The sequence below is a fragment of the Salvelinus namaycush genome, chromosome 4, assembly GCF_016432855.1.
Source record: "Salvelinus namaycush isolate Seneca chromosome 4, SaNama_1.0, whole genome shotgun sequence".
NCBI classification, from domain to species: domain Eukaryota; kingdom Metazoa; phylum Chordata; class Actinopteri; order Salmoniformes; family Salmonidae; genus Salvelinus; species Salvelinus namaycush.
Genome location: NC_052310.1, coordinates 26,763,031 through 26,788,945, shown reverse-complemented (window position 1 = coordinate 26,788,945; position 25,915 = coordinate 26,763,031). Strand labels below are relative to the sequence as shown.

The following is a 25,915-nucleotide window of genomic DNA, read 5'->3' as shown; positions in this document are numbered from 1 at the left end:
AGGAAATGTAATTTATAGACACTCCGATTCAAGTCCAGGCATTTCGGTATGATGTGGGAATGAGTAGTGCTACTCCTGTGGACTTGACCCTCCATTATCAGTATTGGTAAGTAGATTTTCTGATAAGCAGTGAAACTATTTTGGCCTCTTACCCCACTCTATAACATGATGCAACTCTAGGGTTCTCATCCCCAGCACAGGCAAACCACCTACCCAATCAAACAGCAATCTGAAAATAAGCAGACAGAAACAGGTGAGTTACAGTCAAGAACATCCTTTTATTCAAGTGTTGCTCTTTTCAAACTTTTTATTATTATGGAAAAGAAACTTAACACATGCATTTCACCATGGGCTCTGGGAGGTGTATTCCTGAGGGAGGGAAGCTGCACTGAGGGGTGCGGTGGAAGCTAGGGGGTGGGGGGCAAGGCCAGCTGGGGGTTCACGCTACACAACATGGCCCTACACACTTAAAAACAAACCCGAAGGAAAATAAAAAGATGGAGGGCCAGGGAGAGAGTGCTCTCTGGTGCTGCAGGGCAAGATAGCTAGGGATCAAAGTTCTGCCCAAGCAAAGCACACACTGAAACCTGTCACTCTGGCTTCTCGACTGGGGCGCGTTACTTGTCAAGGCTAATACTGCTGCTGGCTTCAATCACTTACAATAAAAACGTGCATATTCTTGTAGGAAACAAGTAGGCCCTCTATCAAGCCTGCTCTTGATTTTGCTGGTGGAATTTCAAGGTGCTTTATCTGTCTACCACATATGACTTTAGTCTGTAATTGTTCTCACTGTTCATTTGGGGTTCTAGTAAATGGGTGTAATGGTTCTCTTGATTGTGGACCTGAGCCTGTCAGTCTACCTGGGCTGGAACCATTCCGTTATAAGGTGCTTAGTCAGTTCAGGTCCTTTTTTCACTTGTTTTAATAGCTGGTCTCATACAACCACTAGAAAGGTGCATCATTAAATGGTCTCAATGTAGCATTGCTGCATAAGATACGAAAATCCAAATTCTGTGAAAAAAAGATAAGATTTAAACAAACCTGCCTATTCTACCCCAGTTGCCATGCAGCTCACTTTCCCATTCAGAGGGACATTCCTATGTGTATCTTATCTCCATGTTGTGATATGTCATCAAATACATCCCACTGAAAAACTAGGCGCCCTCACAGACCCTCTCCTCGCCACATCCCAAGAGCCCACCGGTGTAACTTGTTCACTTACATTAGCTGTTCAATGGAGAAGCTGAAGAGATCGGTATGGTATACAATGTGAAGCGTACGGACAAGAATAACATGTGAGCTAACTGCATTCTGCTCAGACAAAGTTTTGCTTTTTTTTACCCCTCCATTCAGAGAAAAGGGGTTTGGGGAGGGATAAGGAGAGCGTAACGCAGCTACAGACTACTCCAGTGTCCAAGAGAGACAGAAGACAAGATACAGGAAGAGAAGCAAGACAGATTTTTTTGTTGTTGTTGTTGCTTTTCTTAATTATTCAACAATAAAAATAACTAAATCACACCAATTTCCTTTAGTACTATATATACTGCTTTGAAAAGCTTGAAGAAGGAGAGGATATAGAAGAAATATGAAGGAGGGGACTTTTTTGAGACGGGCACTCAGGATTACAAGATGGAGTCTGTGAACAAAAGGCACTTTTTAGGGACAACCTTTAAGATGCTCTGATTCTAACACTACATCACCAAACAAATATTTAGAATAATTTACACTGCGGATTGGGAGTGGAAGGGGGAAGGGTTCACTTTGATTTAAACCTGCTCTCATCCTTTCTGTGCTCAAAATATACCTTACACTCCCCCACCTCTTGTTTGGGTTTGAGATAGGAGTCTACTAATCAACTAAACCTACCAAAATGTATTTCACGTTACACCTCCCATCTCTCCAAACGCTATTAATCACTTTGTGGTTGAGCTAACACTTAGAAAAATGGATTCCATTTCTGATGCATCTCCCAAAATGGGGAAGATCTTGTCTGTGTCCCAAACTGGCCAACCGAAGTAATCAAGTTTTAAACATGTCCACAGCTTAGAAAATTGGATGATAGTTGCAATTCATCTGTTAAATAGGTCATGTTTTAGTCAGTTCTCTGGTGATACTGACATGGCCCAGATGTCCATTACATCATGCCTTTTTCCACTAGTTCATCATCCCATTGTCAGGATAAACATCTAATCAAACTCAAAAAAGGTTCTCTTCCTGCTCTGGGATAAAGGTTGAAGAAAAATGCCTTTATCACAACCTTTTCATATAATGAACCCCTCCCCCCTTGGTAAATACAAAAAGAGAAATAGAATAATGCATGTTTCCTAAAATGTGCTTTATGATAACACTTAATTTTGTTTATTACTATTTATGTATAATAGAGTTTGAATGTACTTTATTTTGTAAAAAGCACCAGTTTCATTTAGTGATATATATTTTTGTTTTGCTAAATTGTTCCTTCAGCCCTCCCAGATTTAGAAAACAAATCATTACAAATATTGTTTTTTTAAATGACTAAGGAAAAAAAAAACTAATTTTCAATTTACAAAGACTGGGATTTTTTTTGTCTGCCCTCATGTTTAGAGTCCCGGAGCAAGTGGACTTAAAACAAAAAAATAGAGGGTTTAGCGCCTCTTTTCTCGTGACACCCTTAAACAATCTCTAACAGACAAACACAATTTTTCTACCCAAGGCATTGCACATGGCTCAATCAACATACATACATTTTTTTCAACAACAATACTTCCCAAACAAGAAAGAATAACCAAAATCTAATCTGTTATTTTCCTTGACTACAATGTCACTTTATTGTTTGCTATATAAATCATGTATCTATAGTATTTGCCATGGACACTTTATGCTATTAGATGTAGGTGTGGGTGTAGGGACTGGTACTTTTGCTCTAATCAGATATTTAAGATGCATCAATTGACTGTGCCATGCTTCAAAAAATAACTAGACTGCCACAGAGCTTATTTAGCAAATAAAAAAATGTATATATCTATAAATATATATGTGTGTATATATAAAGATGATTGCAATTATTCAGTGAGCTGTCACTGTTTTTCTCCCCAGACATAGCATTTCACCACCATTCACTATTAGCTTATATGTGAGAAAAAGAACCTGAATTCATGTTTAACAAATTGCATAATGGGAATACAGAGGCACTTCCATAGATTAGAAAAGAAATCACCATAGCCATCATAATTCTTATTCAGCAGTGCTAGTTCTCTATCAAGCTGATGAGATGGTTGCCGTCTGGCAACATTGTTTCCCTGCAGTGAAGTACATGGCCAGGCAGTCCAGTTATTTTGTGAGGTTGGTGATTTGAGCTGATGTTCCTTAATAAAAAATCACTTTCAAACTGAATCTTAGTAATGTTAGGAATTCAAATAAAAAGCGAATGATTAAAAACAAAAGGTTTCCTCAGAGATTGCCCTATGTTAAGACTTCCCTTTACAGTCAATCTGGCCTGGGCTGGGTGGTTGTAACTGCTACTTATACTGTAAGTTTGCATGTGAGTTTGTCAAGTGCCGCTGTGTTCATTTAATTTGTCCCTCTTGATTTCAAAAGGTTTAACTTTTGGCTGGTAAAGTATCTTTAGGGCAGTTTGATCTATAAGGGCTGACTGAACAGGCTGGATAGGATGGGGAGCTGAGATCGTGTCAGGGAAAAGAGGTGACCATAGCACCCTGCCAGACCATCTCAATATGGCCTCTGACTTCAACCCAGGCTCTCCTCCCCAAACATGGGAACAAATATGTCACATCATTATTTTGCTCCGCAGCGTGGCTCTCTGCTCTTGGAACAGGGGCAGTCTGGGAGTGTAAACAAAAAGGGTAAACTTCAGGGAGATGGGAGGGAGGTGGACTCTGGGTCCTCAGCAACCTAATGTCACGGTTTCACTACACTGACTGAATCACCTTTCCTGGCAATACCACTCGAAGTCTCGCTCCCACCCGCTGTATTTCTCAATAAGGTGCTGTCATTCAAACACAACATTTTTTAAAGCGGACAAATTCAGAGGGACAAGTCCAATAAGAGAAGAAACAAAAAATAAAACAATTCTGTGCAAAAGGGAATATTACTACTGTAGCTGTGTAGTTCTGGGTGTTAATGCAGAGGCCTGTGTTTTTAACTAAGTATGTGTGTTGGGTTCTGTGTCTACTACAAGGGGCAAAAAGAGTGTACTGGAAACGTGTGAATAGCATGTGTTATAGACGTAATAATACCACTTGGGCCCGGTGTGTGTGTGTATATATGTGTGTTACAACTGGCATTCATCATTCAAATGAAAGTGGGTATACTTAGCACTTGATTATTGTCACGGTTGTAGTTTTGCAAGAGTGAACTGGGCATTTTGCTTTACTTGGGTTTGGGTTCTTCTGCTGGGATGCTGGTTAGAGTGGAGGCCTTGGTGTTGCTGAACTGTGGGCTGAGACCTCTCATATCCAGTTTTTTTCTCTTTCACTAATAATAACAATACAATCATAGGTAAGCCTGTTTTCCCCCCATGCCATGTAGGTGTAATAGAGGACATGAGATTAGTGTTAATTCAGCTTGTAGTGCAACCTTTAGGATATGTTTTGGCATGGTTTCTGTCTTGTTAGTAGTGGGGCTGATTAGGTTAATGGCTATAAGACTGGGAAATATTGGTCAATTAACAGTGTGTTGAGTGACAGGGAGACATCACAGTAGCATGGACTGCTACGTATTTCACTGGAACCTAATGGGTTTGTTTTGTTTGTGATTTGACAGTGGGGAGCATACCGCATTTAAATGATGGCGTGTTTTGTGCCTTCAAGAGAGTGATTTGATGTCCCTTCAATTTCAATCCCCACTCCTACATCAGTTTTTTTGACTGTTGAACAGTTGCTTTTCTCATCCATTGCACAATGTGTCCTTGTTCCGAAGTAGAAGGTGACCTTTTTTCTCTTCAGGTTCCTCTTTTTGTGTTGCCGTGTTTTGCTGGTTCGGTGGATGTGAGAGATGACTTCTTGTCCTCTGCCTCTCCCAAATCCTATGATCCTCCTGTCTTAAAAATGGGGGGTTCTGTCTGTTTAGGTAATTGGGTCCAGAGTTCCTCTACTAGTATCATGCTAAGATTTCCTGGGTTGCTTTACTTTTTATGTGAGACATAAGGATTGTTGGGCAATTTCCTGTGGGTTATTTTTCTGTTTTCCATGTTTCAATTCCCAATTGTAAAGAAAGATTCTAGTCGCTGGTTTGCAGACAGGTCATGTCAGAGGAACCAAGACTGTTAAATAGAAAAAAAGAGGACATTGTTAACAGGATCCGCCCCTTTTTTTCAATTTTCACTTACAATGACATACCCAAATCTAACTGCCTGTAGCTCAGGCATTGAAGCAAGGATATGCATATTCTTGATACCATTTCAAAGGAAACACTGAAGTTTGTGGAAATGTGAAATTAATGTAGGAGAATATAACACATTAGATCTGGTAAAAGAAAATACAAAGAAAAAACCACATTTATTTTTGTACCATCTTTGAAATGCAAGAGAAAGGCCATAATGTATTATTCCAGCCCAGGCGCAGTTTAGATTTTGGCCACTTGATGGCAGCAGTGTATGTGCAACGTTTAAGACTGATCGAATGAACCATTGTATTTATGTTAAAAATGTTGTATTAAGACTGCCCAAATATGCCTAAATGGTTTATTAATAACTTTTCAAGTTCATAACTGTGCACTCTCCTCAAACAATAGCATGGTATTATGTCACTGTAATAGCTACTGTAAGTTGGACAGTGCAGTTAGATTAACAAGAATTTAAGCTTTCTGCCAATATCAGATATGTCTATGTCCTGGGGAATTTTCTTGTTACTTACAACCTCATGCTAATCGCATTAGCCTACGTTATCTCAACTGTCCCGTGGGGGACCCACGGATCCCGAAGAAGTTTTAAGTTCAGGTTAAAATGTGTACCATTGAAAATAAGTAAACACTCATTTCCACAATTGACCACTAGAGGCCCATACACGTTCCATACACTAACAATGGTCAACAGTTGTCAGCCCCTTGTCATATTGAGGAAATACTCCCAGCTATATTGACTGACTGTCCATGGCTGTACCACACTATAGTATGGTTTGGCTCTGCCGCTAATGGCTGTTGTTATTCCTTACTGGACTCAGAGTCCACATGCAGCGGGGGGAGAGATGGCTGGCGCTCCCTGTATTCAGATTGAGTTTCTCCCACTCAGTGTGAAAATAGAGCAGAACTGGGTCGCCGGCCGGGATCTGGCACCAGTCAACACTGGCCAACATTCTGGAGCCTTGGAAACTTTGGGCCTCCGGGGAGGTGCTGTTTGTTTTGTTTGACTAACAGGTCGCCTGAATACCCCCCCACTCCTGCCCTCCCTCCTCCCCCCTCTTGCCATAGGCTCTGTCCCAGCAGCCTATGGGCTTCGTAACTCTTCCCCTGTCAGTTACACTCTCTCTCTGTCTTTCTCTCTCCATCTATCTCCCTCTAGCACTCTCTCTGGAATCCTTGGCAGTAGTGACCACCCCCTTACCTCCCCCAGCATCCCCTCTCAAGTTCAAGTAACTATGACATCATGTCTGGTTGCTGCGGGCAACCAGACAGTCGGGACGTGACTTCTCTGAGGAGGACTGTGCTGAAACTCTCCCTCTCCCCCTCTTTCACTATTTTTCTCCCTCTCGCTCATTTTCCTGTTTCCTATCTCCTCTGGCCGTAGAACCCCTTTGCTGCCACCAGAGGGTACTTGGAGACCAAATATCTCTGCTCTGGGAGTGAGAGTTCTATTCAGGCCCTGCAGTCACAGCAAACAGACTTTTTACAAGGCCTTTGCACATTATTAATGTTTTGATAGAGTATTATGCTAACAATGTCATTTCTGAGCTACATATGCAACCAATTAAAGCTCCCTATACAATTTCATTTCTCCAGTGCAAACTAAAACCATACTGTAAACACAATATACTCAATAGCACAGAGCACTGGAGGGCTACACAGGAAGTGTGTGTATGTGTGTATCTGAATAGTTCTGAGTTTGTTCAGAAAGAGAGGATAAAGGACAAAATGGCGTAGAGTTGGCACGGTGGTGTAAGGTGAGCCTCATGAGCGGGGTGGGTTAGTCAAACAGGGCATGTTACGAAGCTGGAGAGAGAGAGGGACGAAGAGGGGCGGTAGGAGGGAGAGAGAGTGAGCTGAGGGAGAGCATAGAGGGAGTGAAGCGAGGGAGTGTAGGGATGGAGGGTGAGAGCAGCAGAGGGCTTCAGATGGTTTCCATGTGGTGGGGAGGAGTGTGGAGCAGAGCTGGCTCGGGGCGGGTGTGGTTGGACACTAATGAGAAAAGTGCAGTGGGTAATGGAGGAGGCATATGAGCGAGAGGCAGTGCGGTGGAGAGAGAGAGCCTGCTGCCTGAGGGCCAGGCTCCAGATGGGCAGTTTAACACACACGGTAAACCACACACACGGTGAAACACACATTCACAACAAATCATGGGATGAGGAGAGGGAGGGGAAATACACCAGTGAGATTTAGGGGGCAGTTTGGGAATAAGAAATATTTCGGCATGTATCCATTCACCTAAGTAAGTTTCCTGAGTTGGGCTGATAATCTCAATGAAAACAGACAGGTTTCCTACACACAAGAAATACACATGCACGCATGCACACCACAGGAAAACACACACGGAAGCACATACACACACACACTGTGGAAAGCAGCAGAAAGCGCTAATGTGCTAATGCAGTAGTTTGGTAGTGTTGGTACTAGTGTTGATGAGAGTAAGGGCTTGATTAAATCTTTAGCGCTGAAGAGCTGTGCTACAGCACGATAGAAATGTAAAGGCAATGTTCCTGCATTAGCGGAGACTGTAGTCATGGTAATGCTGCATATGTCGACTCAATCGGAAATTACATTTCACTTTCAAATCGCAAACTTCAGCGATACAGATTGAATCAAGCCCTAAAGCTGTTTGCTCACCTGTGTCTGCTGCGGGATGTTCAGAAAGTTGTTGTCCCGTGATCCGATGCTGACAAACCTGTTGGGAGCTGGGGCCCCTGACGTGGAGTAAGCTGCAGACAGACACAGAAAGGAGAAATGGTCAAACCATTTCAGCACAAACCACAGCCTGTGTTCAATAAAAATAAATTACGGAGCATTGTACTTAAGTTTCATAATTTCAGAAAATACTGCAATGAAAATACTGCTTTAAGCTCTCATCCTGACATCACACGTAGAGTTGTTACTGTAAATCCCCCTACGCATCATAGAGTAGGGCTACTGAACTGAGCCGGACCTCTCCAAACTATAACCCTGGTCCCAAAAAAGGTGCTATCTAGAACCAAAAAGGGTTCTTCTGCTGAGAACCCATTGAAGAAGCCCTTTTGGTTCCAGGTAGAAATATTTTCTACATGGAGTAAAACCCTTTCCAGAGAGGGATCTACATGGAACCCAAAATAGTTCTACCTGGAATCAAAAAGGGTTCTAGCTGGAACCAAAATGTGTCCTAGCTGGAACCAAAATGTGTCCTATGGGGACAGATGCAGAACCCTTTTGGAACCCTCATGTTTGAGAATCAGTAACATAGATAAAATACATAAAAGACTGAGACATTGATTGAGGGGGTTGAAATTTTTTTATAAAACAAAACAAAATACAAAAATCTGAAATATAAAAAAGAGAAGGAAAAAGAAAGAAAAGTGCTCCGTCCAGTGCCCCTCCTGTCATAGGTGAGAAACGTTTTGGCAGACACGCCCCATGGACACACCCATTCAGTCTAAAACTGCACATACATAAGCAGAACTCCAATTCTGACCTTCAAAGCAACAACACCACCAACTCAGTAAAAAAATAAAAAAATCTATTCAACTAAAAAATAAAATATAACTCCAAATATTATTTTCATGTTTGGATATTTTCTGGGGAAATGGCAGAATAACTAGAGCATGATGTTTTGGAGTCCACAAACTGCCCTAAATATGTGCCACTAGTAAAAGAAAGAAAGAAAGTGATTTAGAGTGAGCAATTGACAAAAAGGAAATGGATCAAACTTCTATTTTAGACTACTTCCGATCTCAACTGACATCTCGGGGGCTGGCCATATGAGATAAATAAAACATATAAACGGAGGAAAACCAGGATGGCAATCTGCTGCGTCAACATCTGTGAGGGCAGAGGCACAGGGGTATCGAGGAAGGGTTAGTGTTATTCAAGGCAGGGCTCAGGATGGGCGTTCTAAGAGAAAGAGGATGGGCCTAATATAGAGCCCTGGAGGACACCACAAAAGGGTCATCAGAGGAGAATGGTGACAGGCTTCTGTCATAACTCTAGGGTCAGTATGATCCCAGACGGTGAAGGAGGTGAGCTGGCTGTTGGGGGGGGTATTTACTATGGGAGTGAGCAGAGGATGGATGGCCAGGGCCCTAAAGATACAGAGGGGGAGCTCCAGTAAAAAAAAAAAAATATTGGGTGATTTTGGTTTTGACTTGGTCTGTGGGGTCACTTACACGGAGATGTGGGCGAGGTCAGTCCGCCGTCGGGAGGCGTGCTGCTGGATTTAGAGTCGGACATGGGGAGGGGCACTGGGCGGGCCACTGGGGGAGGTGGAGGCAGCAAGAAGGAGCCCGGCATTTTGCTCTGGCCGCTCCCGTTTGGCTGCGGACAACACAAACAGGGTCAGGATGGCGATATGTGACAACCCGCACACGGCATGAGAGGACGCAGGTCCAAAAAAGATCCATGATGGGTGGTGGGAGAAGTGGGGGTGTTGGAAACAACAGCCAAACGAATGATGTATGTGCATTGCGTCATTTATGGAGGGTTGATAGGGGATTTGGAGCGGAGGGGAGTTCTGGGGTGGTCCATGGTGGAGGGGTGAGTGGGAGGGGGTGAGAGCACAGTTGGTGGTGGGGTTTGTCCATAACATGGCAACAAATCAAAACATGGGAAAAATACTCTACTAAGAAAACCTGACACCAACAACACGCAAAATAATAATTACAATAAAAACGGAAGACAGAACATGTATGCTCGATTGAAATGTGCTGTGATTGTAGGCTTTCGTGCTGATGATTACATAATCTGAGGGGGTGGGCGGAGCAAAAGAAAAAAGGGAACCTTAGGGTCTGGAAGAGCACAGGACAAGGAAAAAAGATTAAGTACAGAAAACCCTGGACCAACAGGAAATTGTCAATAGTAGTATTTTGCTTTCTCTCCTCACTGGTGCAACAGTTTGGCAATTGGTTTAAGTAAAAAAAAATGTATCAGAAAGTCAACCCTGTTTCCTTACCTTGCATACTACATAACTTAAAGGTTTTCATGTTTTTCACTGTTACAGTTTCACTCCTCTATCATCATACTGTATCTATCCTTAATAACAGCAAATGGTGTCCGCAAGTGATGAAACACAAACAAACCTGTGGTCTCTATCTCAGTACTGTACTCAGTGTAGTGTTTACACAGGGAAACACAGTACATGTCTATAGAGTGTTAATAATCACCAATCACTAAACTTCATTTAGTCATGCTTGTGTCGTTTGCATGGCCACACATCAGATGTTTGTGGAATTCTATTCTTACTGCATTCATTGGTCTTTTGTTGTGCACATGTGTGATTATATTAGTGTACAAGTGGTTGGTGTCACTCAGCCCCTGAACTCTCCTCTTACATCAAAACTTACCTGGCCGCCAGACTGTCCCGAGCCATCAGCGCAGACAAACTGCACAAATTCCTTCAGGGGGTCCTGTCCAGGATGGTGGTGGTAGCGAATGGTGGGGTGGGTGAAGTACGGGCTGGACTGCTGGATGATGGAGGGGGAGGGGAAGTGCAGGGCAGAGGCTGAGGCACGGGGGCTCCCTGAGAAGACACATACGTTAGTTAGATAGATGTAAGGAGGGAGAGTGAATAAGAGAGAAAAAGAGATTAACAGCGAGACATGTGGTTCAGCAGTGAACATTCAAAAGGGCTTTTAGTTTAAAACAGTCAACAGCGGCCACATCTTAAGACCCAGGGACAGGCACATTGAGTGACATCGGTCCAAATTGGAGTTTTATTTAATCAAATCATGATAGATTGAGGGTGAAAATGTATTACAAGAAAGAATGAGCCTTTACAGGAAATGCTTACACATAAACAAGCACACAAATGCAATGGTCTACATTACAAAAGCAGTTCCCAAACCACACAAAAAAATAAAAAGGACAAAGAGATCATTGAGCACTGTCTTAAATTAGAACGTCTTAATGCGTCTGTGTGCTGTTTTGTGGGTGTGATTCACAGGCGCCACAGCAATTTGGCATTTAAATAGGCAAGCTGCTTTCCAACGATCCTCTTTGACAAGACTAATCTTTATGTACGTGTGAGTTTATGTGCATGTGTTAGTGGTCTACACTTGCACGATATCTACTTGGTTGTGTGCAGGTGTGGGGGTTTAAATGTTCCGGTGTTGCTGTGTCTGTAAGGGAATACAGAAGCTCTCTTTTGTGCCTGCATGAGAGGGTGAGAAAGTATTTCGCTTTAAGTCACCCAGCCGAGCTGAATATGGAGACTGAGGTGTGAATGAACATTTGAATGGGACACAAAGCCCTCTCTGTCAGATGTATATCCATCACCAAATCTCCTTGATTTGTATTAGCGGGGCACACCCTCTCCCTTTTTCTTCTGGTGTGCCAGTCTACCCCCTTAAGTGTTGCCTCACCCGGCAGGGCCTCCAGCTGCCCGCGTGAGGCTGCCAACTCCAGTGTGTTACCCCCAGACAGGGCCCTGTGCCCCCCAGCCAAGCAGCACATCGCTCCCTGCCAGGATCCATGCTACCCCGGTGGAGCCGTCTCCCCGCTCCTTTAGTCCCCCTTAATCCCATTAGGTACTGGGCTAGGGCCAAGCTCTCTGGAGGGGAGGGGGGGGGGGGGGGGGGGGCTATACCCCAAACCCCTCCCTCATATCCCCTGGATCTACGACACAAAACAACAACGCAGTAAACAATTTCACACAGGCATGGGAATGACATACAGTTGAAGTCAAAAGTTTACATACACCTGAGCCAAATACATTTAAACTCAGTTGTTCACAATTCTTGACATTTAATCCTACTAAAAATTCCCTGTCTTAGGTCAGTTAGGATCACCACTTTATTTTAAGAATGTGAAATGTCAGAATAATAGTAGAGAGAATTATTTATTTCAGCTTTTATTTTTTTCATCACATTCCCAGTGGGTCAGAAGTTTACATACACCCAATTAGTATTTGGTAGGATTGCCTTTAAATTGTTTAACTTGGGTCAAACGTTTCAGATAGCCTTCCACAAGCTTCCCACAATAAGTTGGGTGAATTTTGGCCCATTCCTCCTGACAGAGCTGGTGCAAATGAGTCAGGTTTGTAGGCCTCCTTGCTCGCACATGCCTTTTCAGTTCTGCCCAGAAATTGTCTATAGGATTGAGGTCAGGGCTTTGTGATGGCCACTCCAATACCTTGACTTTGTTGTCCTTAAGCCATTTTGCCACAACTTTGGAAGTATGCTTGGGGTTTTTGTCCATTTGGAAGACCCATTTGCGACCAAGCTTTAACTTCCTGACTGATGTCTTGAGATATTGCTTCAATATATCTACATACATTTTCCTGCCTCATGATGCCATCTATTTTGTGAAGTGCACCAGTCCCTCCTGCAGCAAAACACCCCCACAACATGATGCTGCCACCCCCGTACTTCACGGTTGGGATGGTGTTCTTCGGCTTGCAAGCCTCCCCCTTTTTCCTCCAAACATAACGATGGTCATTATGGCCAAACAGTTATATTTTTGTTTCATCAGACCAGAGGACATTTCTCCAAAAAGTATGATATTTGTCCCCATGTGCAGTTGCAAACCGTAGTCTGCTTTTTTATGGCGGGTTTGGAGCACTGGTTTCTTCCTTGCTGAGTGGACTTTCAGGTTCTGTCGATATAGGACTCGTTTTACTGTGGATATAGATACTTTTGTACCTGTTTCCTCCAGCATCTTCACAAGGTCCTTTGCTGTTGTTCTTGGATTGATTTGCACTTTTCACACCAAAGTACGTTCATCTCTAGGAGACAGAACGCGTCTCCTTCCTGAGCGGTATGATGGCTGCGTGGTCCCATGGTGTTTAGACTTGCGTACTATTGTTTGTACAGATGAACGTGGTACCTTCAGGCATTTGGCAATTGCTCCAAAGGAAGTACCAGACTTGTTCCATGTAGGACCCTTTCAATAGAGGGGTCTATGTGGAACCAAAAAGGGTTCGCTCTCGAACCAAAAAGGGTTCTCCTGTGGGTACAGCTTATGAACCCTTTTTTCTAAGAGTGTAGGAGGCAATCTCAGCATCTCTGAGGTAGATGTCAGTACATGGTGGTCAACCTGACTGCTTCTGATCAATTTAGGAACTTTTAGCTTTGAGTTGGGAGTTCAGATGCTTATTATCTATGGTGAGCTGTTCACCCTTCACAATGACTTCCTTTGAGCTCTTAAGAAATGACTTCAGAACTGGTGGTTCATAGTGATGATACAATTGAGAATGCAAATGTCCCAGTTACAGCCCTGTGGCAACTGTTGATATCTGATTTCATCATGAGATCTTTGTCGATGCCCCCAGGGGGTTGAAATAACCACTGGCTCACACAATGACCATGTTCCACTGCCAGACACAATAACAGTAAGCTCTTCACACACTCCCTGGGTTCCCCGACCATAGGCGTCTCAGTCAGAGAGAGAGAGAGAAGAAAGAGAGGAGAAGAAAGAGGTTGATGACAAAATAATTGATGGTGAACGGCATAAGCCTAAAGCATTTTAAGGGAAAATGGCAAGACATTGTCAGCCATGAGCAGAAATACTCAACAGAACAAGAACAAATGTCTTCTCTAAAAATACAGGACTCATGAGAATGTAGGGCTGTACACCAAGTTTCTATCAGGCTAGGTATAATAACGTATTGAAGCCAATAAATCATGTGCCCATCATGAACTAACTATATGTACCGGTTGTAAGACCATAGTTGTGGGTTGGGGCAGTGTGGCTCGGGGAGGTAATGATCAGGGAAGGTGGTGGTCAGAGAAATGGAGGCTCTTCACCCAGTCACCCAAGCACCCAACCACAGACTGACAGAGACTGATCTCTTTACAGGGTACAGGAAGGAACAACTGTATGTTATACTCTAGCCTAATTTGCATTTGGAAAGTATTCAGACCTCTTACCTTTTTCCTCATTTTGTTACTTTTTTTTCCTCATTTTGTTACATTACAGCCTTATTTTTCTCATCAATCTACACACAATACCCCATAATGACTAAACAAAAACTGTTTTTTTTAATTAAAAAAAAAACTATGAGGTTTTGCTATGATCCTTTGCTATGAGACTCGAAATTGAGCTCAAGTGCATCCTGTTTCCATTGATCATCCTTGAGATGTTTCTACATCTTGATTGGAGTCCAACTGTGGTAAATTCAATTGATTGGACATGATTTGGAAAGGCACATATTTGTCTATATAAGGTCCCACAGATGATAGTGCATGTCAGAGCATGCACTGAGGTCGAAGGAATTGTCCGTAGAGCTCCGAGACAGTATTGTGTCGAGGCATAGATCTATGGAAGGGTACCAAAACATTTCTGCAGCATTGAAGGTCGCCAAGAACACAGTGGCCTCCATCATTCTTAAATGGAAGAAGTTTGTAACCACCAAGAGTCTTCCTAGAGCTGGCTGCCATGCCAAACTGAGCAATCGGCGGAGAAGGGCCTTGGTCAGGGAGATCACCGAGAACTCGATGGTCACTCTGACAGAGCTCCAGAAGTCCTCTGTGGATATGGGAGAACCTTCCAGAAGGACAACCATCTCTGCAGCACTCCACCAATCAGGCCTTTATGGTAGAGTGGCCAGACAGAAGCCACTCCTCAGTATAAGGCACATGGCAGCCTGCTTGGAGTTTGCCAAAAGGCATCTTAAGGACTCTCAAACCATGAGAAATAAGATTCTCTGGTCTGATGAAACCAAGATTGAACTCTTTGGCCTGAATGCCAAGCGTCACATCTGGAGGAAACCTGACACTGTCCCTACGGTGAACCATGGTGGTGGCAGCATCATGCTGTGGGGATGTTTTTCAGTGGCAGGGACTGGGAGATTAGTCAGGATTGAGGTAAAGAAGAACGGAGCAAAGTACAGAGAGATCCTTGATGAAAACCTTGCTCCAGGACTCGTGCTCAGGACCTCAGACTGGGGTGAAGGTTCGCCTTCCAACAGGACAACGACCCTAATCACACAGCCAAGACAACATGGGAGTGGCTTCGGGACAAGGCTCTGAATGTCCTTGAGTGGCCCAGCCGGAGCCCGGGCTTGAACCCGATCGGACATCTCTGGAGAGACCTGAAAATAGTTGTGCAGCGACGCTCCCCATCCAACCTGACAGAGCTTGAGAGGATCTGCTGAGAAGAATGGGAGAAACTCCCCAAATACAGATGTGCCAAGCTTGTAGCGTCATACCCAAGAAGACTTGAGGATGTAATTGCCGCCAAAGGTGCTTCAACAAAGTACTGAGTAAAGGGTTTGAATACTTATGTAAATATGATATTCCAGTTTTCTTTTATATGTGCAAACATTTCTAAAAACCATTTTTTTCTTTGTCATCATGGGGTATTGTGTGTAGATTGATGATGGGGAAAAACCATTGAATCCATTTTAGAATAAGGCTGTAACGTAACAAAATGTGGAAAAAGTCAAGGGGGTCTGAATACTTTCCGAATGCACTGTATATTCTGTGCCTCAGGTTTCTTTCAAAAACATAGCTCTACTACCGTTGTCCCTCACAGGGTGGGACAGCAGAGCCTTCCCCTACGGACACCACTCACTGCCACCCCTCCACTGGGTCTGGGTCAGGGGATGAGGGATGGGCAGGGGGTTGGGAGGGCTGTCAGGGGGGTCTCACCTGGTCTCACTCCCGCCAGCATTGGCAGCGGGTGGTGGGTGAACGCCATGCGAGGCGACCTCGTCTGCTGCGACAGGGCGCTGAAATCGAATTTCCCCGGCTTCTTAAGAGAACCAGGCGAGGAGAGTCCTGGCAAAAATGGGATCAACAAAATGGCAGAACAGAGACGTGGGTTTAATGAACAGGCTGGTGGCTATTTGCTCTATCAAATCAACTTAACTGTAGACTTAAATTTAGACTCAAGACTTCTACTTAAAAAATTTTAATGGGTTTTATTAATTGTGATCTACTGAAATCAATGGATCGATTGATTACACCGATGGATCAACCTCTCTCTCTCCATATCTCTCTGTTAGTGTACGGTCTCTGTGCTGTAGCATATCAGAACCAGGGTAGAGTAAAGTGGGGGTCCAGGGGGGGGGGGGGTTGTTTTGAAGCGGCGCAGGATGGGGTGGGGGGTTCAGAGGAAGGCTTGGGGCACAGTGTCAGAGTGGAGAGAGAGAGAGCTGGGAAATGCAATGGCATTATAATTGCTGCCACCATTGGAGTATATGAGCGAAAGACAGGATTCTGATCACTGGCATTCTACTGTGCCTTGCTATGGTAACTGGTTCTCTGCGTGGAGTCCATGAGCAAGCATCCAGTTCCCAACCTCACCATTGATAGTGCTTGTCTCAGGGTATAGGAAAATCAAATAAAAAACCACAACATCCCACCACCAATCCCACACCAGCAGTGATCTCAGCACCCAGCATCCCTATAGACAGCAGGACCTCCAGCTATATGACAACACCGTGAATACATCCTTCCTCCCACACACCCTACAGACTGCACTTGTTAACGTGCCTGTTTACAAGGAGTGTGATTTTGTACTGCTTCACAACTAGGCCAGAATGTGCCTATGGCACATTGACTGTGTGTAGCTATATTCAGATATACTGTAGCTGCAGCCTGCCAACAGATATATCAATATGTCCTTTAATTTAGTGGCCTACTGCTTGTAAGTCAGTCTGTCAGATGTATGTAACTCTGGGCTGGTGGGAGGGAGACTCGGCTGCATTGTGTTAATGCATCTCCTACAGATATGGTAGATACAGAACACACACACAAGCTGTTCAGTCAGGGTGGCAAGCAGACGGCCCAACGCCAATGAAGGATGGATGGAAAAGGGGAGAGAGAGTGAGAGAAAGTAAGGGAGTGGAAGAGTGACGGCATAGCCTGCACATATATTTAACAACATATCAATGTGTCCTCCTACTTCTATAAATGTCAGTTGAGGCTTCAGGACTATGAACTATTCCCCAGTTTGGTAAAAACAGGCACACTAAGTATAGGCCAGGCTTACCAACTGGCCCAGAAACATGGCCAAATGTGTAAGAGCTACTGTTTTATGAAAAGAGACTGTTTTATGATCAAGGCCTCGTGAGGCAGGGTTTGAGGGAAATTATTTTGATGTATGGTAATCGGAACAGGCAATTTCGAATTGTAGGGTTTGTGACCATTGCCAAGTGGTGTGTTTGACCTCCGGGAGCCACGATATTCAAAGAATGGAATTAAGTATTGGAGAGAATAATTATCAAAATAAGAAATAAAAATAGTTTTGCACTCAAACACACATTTTTCTACATGCTTGCATGTCCTGAGTCACAAACATATACTGCACAGTTTGTGACATTATGTGCATACACACACACGCACGCAAAAACTATTTTTAACAAATTCACAAACAGAAAAAACCCCTGACTAGCAAGAAGTCCCATAAACGACTAAACGACACATATTCACACAAATAAAACAAACACATCAAATAAAAAGGGGATAGTTTCAGTACGGCCCTGGGAGATGCTGAAATAGCTTTTACAAGCTGAGCATATAAACTCTAACGGGGCAGCCGTTCTGAAATACGTTTTTGAAGTGTTACTTCGGGAAACATTTGATCACAACAATTACCCACAATGCTTCTGACTGCAGCGTTGCAGCTGGGCCTGCGTGGGCATTGGTAAGTATAGAAATGGGTAGGCGGGCACGTATGTTCTGCTAGGCAGGAATGTGTGACACCAAGTGGGAGTGGGGAGTGTGATGATCCATTTGGTGGCATGGTATTAATGATGATAAAAACACAGCATGGCACTCTGGCACTTTAAGAGGATTGGGACATTAAAATAGGAATGTGTCTCACCCAGTGAACCGCTACTGGCTATATGAGACAAATGTTCAGGGTGGACATGCTGAATATAACCACCAAGGCTAAAGGGGGATTGGGCACTCTGATAGATTTCATTTAGTTATCGTAACAAATGTGATGTCTAGGTGAAGAGCTGGGCTGGAGGACAAGGCCAAGATGCCCAAGGAAAGATTTGCATGTTAGAGTTAACAGAAGTTACTCTGATCTCTCTCTTTCAGTTTCTGTTTCTCTCTGAATGTGTGTGTGTGTGTGTGTGTGTGTGTGTGTGTGTGTGTGTGTGTGTGTGTGTGTGTGTGTGTGTGTGTGTGTGTGTGTGTGTGTGTGTGTGTGTGTGTGTTTCCTTGCACTCGTTTGTATGCGTGAGCGAGCACAATCGATTGTTCTGCGCTATTTCTCAGACCAACTCCTGGCACATGTCTTGGGCAGACTGGCAGCCAATCAACTGCTCCCATGACCTTCCAGCCTCTCCACACTAACAAGCTGACTGCCACAAAAAACCCGGGACCCCCCCCCCCCCCCCCCACCCACAACCAGGAAGAAGAACACTGACATACAGACACATATACATACCGCTCACTCCCATCAACACAAATGCACGTCATCAAAAACACAATGTTCCCTACCAAACATATCTCCTTCAACAAGCTATCTCAGACCAATACGTTGACTACAGTACAGTGATGGGCTGATCTTGCAATGAAGTGAGAGAGGAGAAGGAAACAACCAATGAAAATGCATAGAGGCGTATCAATGTCCCCTCAGCAGGCACCGGAGACAGCAGAGCAGGAGACAGCAAAAGTAATGATGAATTACATGATCACCTCATATGCCTCAGAGCCTTCCATTCAGGTAGTGAATCACCTTTGGAAGGGAGCTGAGACCCTCTCCCCTTTCTCCCCATACACCACCACCACCAGAACAGATGTCTGCTGTACCCCAGTAGCTCCCATTGCTGTTGACACATGGAAGCACCATCTGGACCGGAACGCTGCTACTCTCCAGATTGGGAGTGTGTGTGTGTGTGTGTGTGTGTGTGTGTGTGTGTGTGTGTGTGTGTGTGTGTGTGTGTGTGTGTGTGTGTGTGTGTGTGTGTGTGTGTGTGTGTGTGTGTGTGTGTGTGTATGTGGAATATTTTAGAGACAGACGGTGCCTTGTGCCTTGACGGCACACCTGAGTGCATTTAGTCTTGTTTGTTTGTGTTGCATTTCTCTTCCTGTCTTGCCTGTTGGAGGAGGTGTCCACTGTTGAGTGGAGGCTATGACAGATGGGTGGGGGGGGGGGGGGGGGGGGGGGGGGGCACAGAACAGCACCGCCTCAGTAACTGACTGGGTGAAGCATCTCACAGCAACTCAACAGGAGACAGGGCCTCATTCTAGAATCTCTACCCACTCTCACATGGCTATACCACTGATGCATGTGTTGCTGACTAAATTACTAAATGACTGCAATTCAAAACTCTTTTGCAATGTAAATTAACTGAAATTAGAGTTTTGAATGAGCGAATGCAAAAAGAGTACAAATAATACATTGAAATCAATTAAATCAATGAACAGTAGGTTACAGTTTCTTGGCAGCCTGAATCAGAAAATATTCAACCCTAATCAAGCCCTCTACCTTAAACAAGTGGACACAGTGTTTAAGAGATAGTAATAGACTTGGTGAAGCTACTGGGTTACCAAAAGGCTTTGGTAATTCCACAAACCACAACAGATATCTGGGAGAGAAACAAGAACAACCCAACAGCAGCAGAGAGGAGAGGGATGGAGAGAGGGATGGAGAGAGGAATGGAGAGAGTGATGGAGAGAGGGATGGAGAGAGGGATGGAGAGAGGGACGGAGAGAGGGACTGAGAGAGGGACGGAGAGAACACTCTCGCTAGGAAGTGTGGAAAAATAGACAAGCAGAGAGACAGAGAGATGCATAGAGTACAAGTTGAGGGTGGCATGAGTTAATGTACAGTATAGATTATAATACGTATATATGAGTGCAATGTTTTCTAACCATGGTAAGGGAACTGCACGCCATCGTTTTCATGCTTTATCTTCCTCTCTTGCACACTGGCCAAATGGTGCTGCACTGGAAGTCCAAACAGGAGAGAAGGGCACAGTTAACAACGTAGGAGGGGGAATTAGCAGGGTGGAACGTTAACCACAATCCACTCAGTTGATGACATGAGAGCTAAGTACAGGATGATTGACATGTAATGAAATAAGAACAGTGGCACAATTAGGAATATTATGTTGTTATAATGTGTTTGTAAATGAACTGCGTCCTTATTGAGGCCACATTAAATCAGACACATTTTACAAATACATTCACTGCTCTCCCTCCACCTTTCCCATTGGCCACCAATAGAATAGGAGGCTTCTGTGAGGGTTGGGGATGGAAAGGGATGCATACATTACATTCATTCATGAACATGATCTATTATAGAATTGAATTGATAATTGATAGAAGATATCAACTATACTAAAGGGACCATTATTCAGGTTGAATATGAGGTGATGGATACAGGCACATGGGAGGGAGTGGTGATGCTGTGCTGTGATGCTGAACACACAACAGAGGAGTTGGAGGGTAAAACCATAAGGAGACAGGGAGGTTTGGAGGGTGCAGCTTAGAGAATGGAGCGTCTATGGGAGTCTGTGTAGAGTCACAACTTTGAAAGGATTTGTGATTTCAAGAAAGGGGGAGGATTTTGTAGAGATATTTTCTTGGAAACTATTATGCCGAAAGCTATCCACATTATATCTTTAATACAAAGCTTTTCATAGAGGCTTAAGTCTAGACTGTATCACAACCGGCAGTGATTGGGAGTCCCATAGGGCGGCACACAATTGGCCCAGAGTCGTCCGGGTTTGGCCGATGTAGGCCATCATTGTAAATAAGAATTTGTTCTTAACTGACTTGCCTAGTTAAATAAAGGTAACAAAAATAAAATACAATCAAGGAGCCTGAATCTAATACTTTTTTTACTGAGCACAGAGCCGAGCACCAGACACACTGGCATACTACTACTGCAGAGCACACTGAAAGTATTTAGAAAAAGGTGTAAACACAGGCCTACAGAACAGGTGGATAGGAGGAGGAGGAGGAGGGAAGGAGAGGAGTGAGGGTAGAGGGAAGAAAACAGGTCTGGCAGACAGTAGGGGGATACAGTACCATAAAGCACAGCAGGAGGTGTTAGATGGGGTGGGGGGGGTTATGGGGGTATCTAACCTGCGTCCACATCGTTGGGCCAGCCACTGGACTGGGAGCTGCTGCCGGCCGCAGGGGAGCGGCCCGAGTAGAAGACATCGTCCACCGGGCTCTCCATCTCACTGTCGTCAATGGACTTGCGCTTGTTGGAGCTGGAGAGAGGGAGAGAGAAAGGGACTTAATGGGTGTGGAGGCAGGAATATTATTTACTTGGGAGACAAAGTACAGTCTGCTGAGAGACAGATAAGTGCAGCTAGCGGCTTTATTCAACATGCTTTATCTGAACATGGCCATGTTTGTTACAGTCCCTCAGATTAGATTGTGTACCTAGACCGGGGTAGGCAACTCTGGTCCTGTTTTTGATTTAACCCACCTGGAAGACCAGGTGTATTGAATTTAGGCAATCATTGAACTGATCAATTAGCTCAGTTGGTCAGATGTGGTGCCTAGTTGGAACAAAATCCTGCAGTACCTGTGGCACTCCAGGAACAGGGTTGCCTACCCCTGGCTTAGACTAAAGTATTGTAGAGCGTAAGTGTATGTACAGTGAGTGAGAGTGTTCCTTGGATTCAAGTCCATACGAGACCTGTAAAAACATAGGTCCTTTAATGCACAATGTTTCATAAGTGGATCCAAATAAAGAATTGTATGTGTTTTTGGCTGTCCGTCTGGCTGAGTCTGAATGGGTCTATATTAAAGTAGTGTCAGGGGAAATATAGTGGAGTGAATATAACTACCTCCGTGGGAGACTTGCATAAAGCTCCATTTCAGTCCTGTAGCGTGAGAGAGAGAGAAACAGTGAGACAGAGAGAAGGAGAGAGAGCGATAGAAGGAGAGAGAGAGAGATAGAAGGAGAGAGAGAGATAGAAGGAGAGAGAGAGTGAGTGAGGAAAGGGGGAAAAAAGAGACAGAAAAAACACAGACAGACAGTTTGACGGATAGGTGGAAAAAACACCAGATGAAGAAAGTTTCACAGAGAAGAGAGGGATAGAGAGAGGAAGGAGAAGAAAGGTCCCATCACGCAATCATAGCAGAGTGAGGAAAGCATTCACAAAGGTTAGACAGCATAGACTGGAGCGTACAGAAGCTAGTATTAGTAGGCTACAAAATAATCAGGTAATGTGTGTGTGTACCTGGTGGAGGGGGTGGAGGTGATGGAGCGGCGTCCCAGGGCCACCTGGTTGATATTGTAGTAGCCAGGACTCTCCAGGTCGGCCAGGGAGAAGTTGGGGCCGGACGCTGTGGCCACTGGAGCTGAGGCACACACACAGATATATGTGACTCTTGCACAACTCTTTAAACAGAGAGTATAGTAGGAAAATGCATGTGAGAACCTTGAGGTTTGTGTGTACTGGTGAGTGTGTAGTGAGAGTGACAGAGAGGAGAGGCAGTGACTCACTCTGTGACACTCGGACCAGCTCGGCCACGTTCCACACCCCTGAAGTCACAAAGCAGTCCTGGAAACTCAAGTGCCCTGGGAAAACAGAGATGAGAGCAATGAGGATGATGAGAAGATGCTAGGACGCACACACACACACACACACACACACACACACACACACACACACACACACACACACACACACACACACACACACACACACACACACACACACACACACACACACACACACACACACACACACACACACACACACAGAGGGAGCTGAAAAAGCCAGGCATAGAAAAACAGATAAACCACAGTGGAAGGCACTAGCATGTGTTTTCTATAAGATAGGAAATGGCTTTGGTTGGACGTATCACGCACTTATCAAAAGCCCTATGGACAGGTACTCACGTCATGACTGCTTCAAGTCAAGCATGTCAAAACACTGTCCAGCAGGAGGCCTTAATGTGCTCCACAGATTGTGCCCTGTATGAGTTGTATACACACCATGCATACACACACACACACTGTTTACATGGTGTCCAGTGGGCATCCAGTATGTCAGAGCTTGTTGCAACGTGTATGATGTCATTACTGCTATAGATTGTGGATTGTATTTGTGTGTTTAAGCTTTCTAAGAGCTCTAGTGTATGCTGTGTGTACAGGCCCTGGCAGTGGGCAGTGTATAGAGTGACCAAGGCTCTCTATCTAAGGCTATGGTGTAGTGTTTCCTGCTCCTGGGGAACTAGCACTACACAGCTGATTCCACTAATCAACTCATCATCAAACCTTTAGTTACTGGAATCAGGTGTGTAGTGCTAGGTCAAAATGTGCCCCCGTTGGCTCCCCAGGAGCATGACTAAGAAACAGTGCTGTAGTGTGTAGTGTAGAGTCTGTAGTGTCCACTCAGTCTATAGGTCCCTGGCCGGGTGTAAAGGAATGTGTATACACCCATATTGTGTATTGGTACCAGTTAGAACCCTTTTGAGTTCCATGTACATTAGAACCCTCCGTAGAAAGGGTTCTACCTGGTACCAAAAGGGTTCTACCTGCAATAAAAAAGGTTATTCAAAGGGTTCTGCTATGGGGAAGCCGAAGAACCCTCTAAGGTTCTAAATAGCACCTTTTTGTGTAAGAGTGTAGGATGTCCAGGTTCTCCATGGTTAGTGGTGCTCCTACTCCACACCCTCTCCTCAGCCTGCCTCAGCCTGGGTTAACCGCAGCGGGGCCGGCTGTATGAGGTCAGAGCTCCAGTCGGCAGCACGACCATGTGGTTCCCATCTTCCAATAACGTCAGGGTGATTTATGAGTGGGGTGCCACACTCACAGCCAGGCCCAGCAACATCAGCTCGCCTTACTATAATAAACCCAGGCCCAACTCCACTGGGACACACAATAACACTCTATACTGGCCTGTGTGTGTGTGTGGGTGGATGTGTGTGTGTGTGTATTTGGGTGTGTGTGAAAGTGTTTAAACATGCATCTGCATGTATAAATGACAGTGTATATGTTCAAACTGTGAACTCACCATTGGGTGGTGGCTTGATGTCTGTGTCTCCTTGCTGGTTTGAGCTGTCTGATTGTCCGGATTCTGTGGAAAAGAGACAGAGAGACAGAGAGAGAGAGACAGAGAGAGAGAGAGAAAGCGAGAGAGAGAGATGGTGGAGAGAGGTGGAGGTTAGGCAGGAGACAGATGCCTGGACGGTACCCAAGGTGAGGGGGCAGTGGGTGGAGGACGGCATAGGAACACTTTGGAAAGTATTTTAAAACCCCTTCTTTCCAGAGGCAGAATTGGGTCTTAGATTAAAGGTTGGCTATTTCCGCTCAGGTTTAACATTAGAGTCATGAAATGGCAAATCAAACACCAAAGACTTTACTTTCCAGAGGCATTCACAGTAGAGGAATCACTACTAATACCAACGTATTGGTCATCAAGTATCAAAGAGGAATGGTTTGGTGTTCCAGTTTGAGAGATGAAACGACTGTGTGTTTGTGACATTTATTGCCCCATTGTATCTCTGGTACTCCTTCCTTTTCTCTTGTTTCTCTCTCTCCCTTACTCTCCCCACTCTCTTCTTCAGCATCCCTCTCTCTCAGGCCCAGGGAGCCACAGTGAACATTCACACACACACACACACACACACACACACACACACACACACACACACACACACACACACACACACACACACACACACACACACACACACACACACACACACACACACACACACACACACACACACACACACACACAGGGAGTCCTGTTTGAGTGCAGGCCGTTGGCACAGTGTGGCAGGTGAAGTTCCCATGTAACCCCAGCTTGCAGCCTCTCTCTCCCTCCACACTGATGACTAGTGTAAGCTGAGGAGTGTAAATGTGAAGCCCGGGTCCGCGAGGCGTCATTGGGACTGCGTCTCACTCAGCTCTTTACCTTAACGACTGTGCACAGAGAGGCCTGTGCTAGTTTGGTTTGGCGCCATTCTTTCTCTGCTGCGTAATGCAACCTTGAAGAGCTTTATGGTTGGATCATATATACCATTCAAGCCAATTACCCCCACAGCACTGTATGGTTTAAGGCAGTGTGGGCCAAGTATCCCCATTACCCCTACTACTAGGCCCCTCCCTCCCTCCGCTCCATCTAAGCCCATCAGCATCCTCATCTTACATTTACATTTTACATTTTAGTCATTTAGCAGACACTCTTATCCAGAGCGACTTACAGTAGAGTGCATACATTTTATTAAATTTTTACATACTGAGACAAGGATATCCCTACCGGCCAAACCCTCCCTAACCCGGACGACGCTATGCCAATTGTGCGTCGCCCCACGGACCTCCCGGTTGCGGCCGGCTGCGACAGAGCCTGGGCGCGAACCCAGCCCAGCCTGGGCGCGAACCCGGAGACTCTGGAGTCTCAGTCCCTCTCTCGCTTTTTCTCTCTACTCTCTCTGCTTCTCCCTCCCTCATGCTGTCACTCTGTGGAATCCTGGCACCCATTTTAGCATTTGGCAGCCATCTTAGCTTTGGCGGTACCTATACATTCCTGGTAGTTGATAGCACACACACTCTCACACAGGCCCAGTGGTATGAAAGATAAAAGATCTACAGAGGATATACACTGCAAATGGAGTGAAAATAAAACCACCGGGATGTTTGTCTCCAGTCTTTGTCTGCCGTGCTACTGGACCTCTGCAAGCTGCTAAATGAAAAGCTAGACTGGATGACT

The 25,915-nt window shown here is 44.7% G+C and overlaps 1 protein-coding gene across 1 annotated transcript; it reads right to left on the bottom strand.

The window, feature by feature from the left end:
• Window positions 1-258: 258 nt before the first annotated feature.
• LOC120045813 (nuclear factor 1 X-type-like) lies at window positions 259-24,281 on the bottom strand (the record flags this gene model as incomplete). The annotated part of the gene is made up of 11 exons (XM_038990748.1): window positions 259-5,260; window positions 7,975-8,066; window positions 9,501-9,648; window positions 10,674-10,849; window positions 15,918-16,046; window positions 20,103-20,177; window positions 21,321-21,451; window positions 22,037-22,072; window positions 22,433-22,553; window positions 22,699-22,773; window positions 24,215-24,281. Coding segments are annotated over 11 exons (1,065 nt in total), but the record flags the coding sequence as incomplete, so codon positions are not given.
• Between the last annotated feature and the right edge of the window lie 1,634 nt (window positions 24,282-25,915).